General features: G+C 36.9%; 1 protein-coding gene across 1 annotated transcript; it reads left to right on the plus strand.

Moving 5' to 3' along the window:
- Positions 1-1,079: 1,079 nt before the first annotated feature.
- Positions 1,080-2,445, plus strand: LOC107081897 (caspase-1-like). The gene is made up of 5 exons (XM_015370245.1): positions 1,080-1,148; positions 1,286-1,520; positions 1,596-1,754; positions 1,829-1,938; positions 2,054-2,445. The coding sequence occupies exons 1-5, from the start codon at positions 1,080-1,082 to the stop codon at positions 2,156-2,158; spliced, it is 678 nt and encodes a 225-aa protein (XP_015225731.1). The 3' UTR covers positions 2,159-2,445.
- Positions 2,446-5,287: the final 2,842 nt, after the last annotated feature.

Here is a 5,287-nt window from a genome sequence, read left to right on the forward strand (position 1 = left end):
GGTCTGTCTATTTTAAAATCATTAGGAAAATGAAAGATGTTGCAACACGATCATATTGGTTTGAAACAACATGACATTTCCTTGTAAACAAATATTGCTCTCTTCAATCTGCAGGGCATCAGCAGCTGGGACGAACAGACACTTTTCCTCCAGAGTCGTAGCAGCTGCAAAACATCATAAGAAATGTTCAATGTCACTTTATGGATTAGAATGCTTTTGTCCATCTGCATGTGGTTCTTTCGCCAAGATTTATGGAGAAGAGATGTGTTTCTGTCGGGGACGTACCTGCTCCGAGGTGTTACAGATTCAGCTCAGCAGAGAGAGTAGGATCTCTCTGGTAAAGGTGAGTTATCATCAGCCTGCTGGCTTCATTTCCTTTCCTCCACACTGCATCAATGAGATCTCGGGCCATGTCTGCTCGGGTTTTGTTCTCCTCCAGTATGGCGTCCTTCTCCCCATAATTAATGATCTTGTCCTTTAGGAGATCATCCAGAAGCTGCTTTATTAGTGGTTTGGAGGCCTTGTCCACAAAGGCGGTCCTGATGCTTTCGACTGTATCAGCTGGAAATAGAAAAAAATATATATATATTTTAAAAGCTCTGATCAGTGAAGCCTCCTAATCTACTGATCTTAACCACAGAGGTAGAGGCGTAGCCAAAAAATCCTAATAAGGGTGACCGAAAGGCGTTTCGTTTACAGTTGGAAAAGCATAAAAAAAAAGTAAAATAGCAAACACATTTGATATGTTTAACACTAAGTAACTTGCTATTAGTCAAATAATCAGTGTTTAAAAAAACGTTACCTTAAATTTAAGACTGATTTACAGGGAACATCAGCCGTTCAACAACTACTTGACAACAGAAAGGCACCAGAACCTCAGGGTCAATCTACACTAAGCGGTTTTACGCTTTCTGTTCATGTTTTTTACTCCTATTATTACACAAGGATAGACTTATCCTTGTGTAATAACTATCACACCTCCTGATTTGGGGATCTGCTATCTTAGAAATCAGAGAAAAGTTTCCAACTAGAAAATTCGTCTTACCTTCCATTTCTGCAAAACCTATGATGGTTTCGTAATGGTCGTCTTAGTTGACCACACCCAGCACTGCACAGATGTAGCCGCCTTGATCTGTACTCTGCGTTGTGTATAACNATTTTAGTTTTTATAATAAGATATACATTTCTGTAGAAGCTGGTTTGTTTAATCAGAACATATGTTATCCATAAATATCTTGTATGTTCTCATTATGTGGTGACTTGAAATTTCTCCATTTCCTTACAGGGGATGAAGAAAGCTCTGGAGGATTTCAAAGAGCATCGAAAGCTCAGAGACACAGACAGTGTGTTTGTGGTAATCATGTCTCACGGAAAACGGGAATTTGTCCTTGGTGTTAACCACAGTGAGAAACAGCCAGATGAATTCCCTGTTGATGACATCTACAAATACCTGGGTCCACAGGAGTGCCCTGCCTTGAGGGACAAACCAAAGGTCATAATCATCCAGGCCTGCAGAGGAGGTAGCTACTACCTGACCTGGGTTAGGAGCTCCACTTTGGACTTCATCCAGATTTAATTTGTCCTTTCTGTTCCAGCTTCTGGGGGGTCTGTGATTGTTAGCGACAGTGCTTCAGCTGAGGTGGTCTCAGATGATGTGTCACAAGTGCCTGCTAATTTGGGCAACATTGTTGACGATGCAATCAAATACGTTCACAAAGAAAAGGACTTCATTTCCCTCCTCTCCAGCACTCCTGGTGCGTTGCTAACTGAAATTTGTTGTTTTCAGAACTTAGCCTAACCTTTGAAAGATAACTGTGGGTTTTTGCAGACACTGTTTCCTACAGAAGAGAGGATTTGGGTTCCTTCCTGATACAGTACATTGTTGAAGTATTCAAGACCTGTTCCCACCAGGACGACATTGATGAACTTTTCAGAAAGGTAAAAGTTTTAGTATGAAAGTAGATAGTATGAATTTACACTGCTTAAACACCGGAATAAACAAAACACCTAAAGCAATTATTCATTATCTCCATTTTTTTATTGACCTCTGCAGGTCATGCAGCGCTTTGAAGAGTTTCCTGATGAAACCAAAAGACAAATGCCAACCAAAGACCGATGCACTCTCACCAGGCGCTTCTACCTTTTTCCTGGCCAGTGAGGCAGCATAAAAGTTCGGTAAACCCATCAGTTGTTTAGCTAACAATGCTAAATATTCTTGCTGTTTGAGAAAAACAAAACAAAGAAAAAAAAACAACACCTTTTTAAACTAATAAAACCCCTCTAAAAGACACTAAACATAATATCCTTTAAAATTCAGTGAGAAAAAAGGCCAATGCGGAGCTAACTTCTATTCTGAAATCATTTAGGCTGGAGTGAATGGGGTATTTTTTAAAGGAGAATACATGTACTTAAATTTGATTTGATATCATTTGGAAAGTTATCTTTTTCTACTGTTGTTAAAATAACGAATAAAAATGTGAAGAAAAACGTGGTCTGGTCCTATTTTCCAGTTATTCATTTGTGTATTTACTTTTATTGCCACATGTTTATAACAACAGCAAAGTAGCAGAGTGAAACCTAATTTAAATTAGTGGTGGGCTGTTATCGGCATTAACGCTTCCAAGCTGTGTAGGCGTACTGTAAAATCAACACATTGAACATGACATGCTGATATAGATGCAGCTATAAGCACAATTTTATCAGCATGGCTGATGGGGTCAACTCGCGCTGGTGCAAGTGACCGATCTTACAAATTTATTTGCAAAACAACTGATAAGAAAATTTGATAAGTCACACAGCCCTCAATCATCAGTCCAGGAGGCATAGGGTAACATAAGACATCCATCCATCCATTTTCCGACATATTTATCTTTGCTGGGGTTGCGAGGGGTTCTGGTGCCTATCTCCAGTTGTCAATGGGCAAGAGGCGGGGTCCACCCTGGACAGGCCGCCAGTCCATTGCAGGGCAACACAGAGACAAACAACCATTCATGCACAAACTCACACCTAAGGAGAATTTAGAGAAGCCTATTAACCTAAGAGTCATCTTTTTAGCCTGTGGGAGGAAGCCGGAGTACCTGGAGAGAACCTAAGCATGCACAGGGAGAACATGCAAAATCCATGCAGAAAGACCCTGGGCCTGGAATTGAACCCAGAACCTTCTTGCTGCAAAGCAGCAATGCTAACCACTGCTTCACCGTGCAGTGGATAGCAGCAACATAAGACATGCATGTTTAAACTTCAAAGGTTAGGGATGCTGCTTATCTAGTTAGGTAAGAATAACATAATTACGGTACAGTAAAGATGATACAGTCATGAACAAAAAATGTGGACAAGAAAAAAGGTTTGGCAATGTGCAAGATAACTTTTCTAAAACAAAAAGGGTAGCAAAAGAGAAAAAAAATAACACAAAACAAACAAACAAAAAAATCCATCTAAAATATATACGTACATAGATGTCATATATGATATATTGTCTCTGCAAACACTAGGTTTGGGGGCATCAGGCAAAAACTGATATTACAATAAAATTATCTCCATATTTAAACTTGGAAGGCATTAACAATGCAAATCTCTAATGATGCCTTTTAAAACCCACTTCCTCACTAAAAACACTTGGATGATGAGTTTGCAGCTCGATTTCTTTTACAGAATGCTGTGCTCAACTTGTTCTTAATTCCATGTATTTGAAGAGGACACTACAAAACGCGTCTGTTCCGGTTTTGCCAGTTCTGTGCAAGTCTATTTGTAAGTAACTCAAGTTCAACCAAACCTTTCTTACTACTAATGTAAAAAATTTTACAGCACAAAAAGCCTGTCTATTTGGTTCTTTAAATTCTCAAGAACTTATCAAAACATAATTTTTAAAATCAGTCATGGGAAGAAGAAAACATGGACCAAAGACTGTTGGAGACAGGCAAAACGGATCAGCATTCTCAAGAGCAGAGGTCCCAAAACATTTCAGCCTGTGACCCCCCCCCAAATAATCCATATATTCATTTAATTTAATTACTTCCTAACATTGTGCATATAAATAAAAAAACAATTATATTCATTTTTAAATAAATCTTTTGTAAATTACTTTTAAAGTGTTTACTCAATCCTGCTCCTTTTTAAACTTGCATTTAATTATGCCTTATAATGAACATGCAAATAATATTATTTGATGTTTGAAATAAATAAATAAATAAATAAATAAATAAAGAAGTATATTTTAATCATGTTTTAAATTAAAAGGAAAATATCATGCATGCGCAATAGAAACAATAGGCCAACGCACCAGTAGAGGGCAGCAGTCTCAAAGGGTAACCAGATGACCTTTCAACTTTTAAAATTACACTGGTTATCATTATTATACCTTTTCTGTTCATCTTTTTTGGAGTTTTGTCATCACAAAAACCTAAAAAAGCTCTGACAAACACTTTTTCAACTTTCACTTGTTAGGCTTGTCAGACAAGAAAGCATTGGCAAGTTTGTATTCAGTTTTTAGAGTTTATAATTACTAAAGCAACAATGTAAATTGAAACTAAATACTCTTATTGTAGGCCAGAGGTCTGAAACCTTTACAACCAAGTGACATTTTTACATTGGTTAAAGCTAACAACATTGTTTAAAGCCATAAACATTGTGTGCCATATCACCACAAATTTTTAACATAATCATCATGCCATTTCAAAAGTTTTAAAATGAAGGAAAAACAGAAAATAGAATAGAAAAAAATACAAAATTCCTTAATTGTCCCACAATGGGGAAATTTTTATGTTACAGCAGCAGCAAAAAGTTATTGCACAGTGGTCCTGCAACGTTGACCTTAGGACCTTTTCTATTTTTTTCTATTAAAAAACGTGTGTAAAGAGAAAAAATACATTTTACATCAGTTGCTGAAATCCCATTTAAGTCCAAAAATATCATCCAGCTATATTTAGAGCCAATTTATTTAACTAATTTAAGACAACTATTCAATTTGTTAATATTTCTATTTTTTCAAAGATTTGCAACTCTTCATCATTGTTAGCCAAAGTGATTAAGAGTCTATGTCATGTGTCTAAAGAGTCACAGGTTGCAGACACCTATTGTAGCCTCTGCATACCTGATTACAACTTACTATACCAAAATTGGTGAACATTAAAATATAAATACATAATCAAATTGATTTTGTTTATACCTGCTTTATACCTGCTTGTCAGTGGACATGAGGGGAAAGAGACATTCAAGCCACAAATTGTAGCTCTACAAATATATCAACTAATATGCTGAAGTCAGGAAGCATTAGATACCTGGGAATAAA

This window comes from Cyprinodon variegatus, unplaced genomic scaffold (assembly GCF_000732505.1).
Source record: "Cyprinodon variegatus isolate N-32 unplaced genomic scaffold, C_variegatus-1.0 Scaffold44, whole genome shotgun sequence".
Taxonomy (NCBI): domain Eukaryota; kingdom Metazoa; phylum Chordata; class Actinopteri; order Cyprinodontiformes; family Cyprinodontidae; genus Cyprinodon; species Cyprinodon variegatus.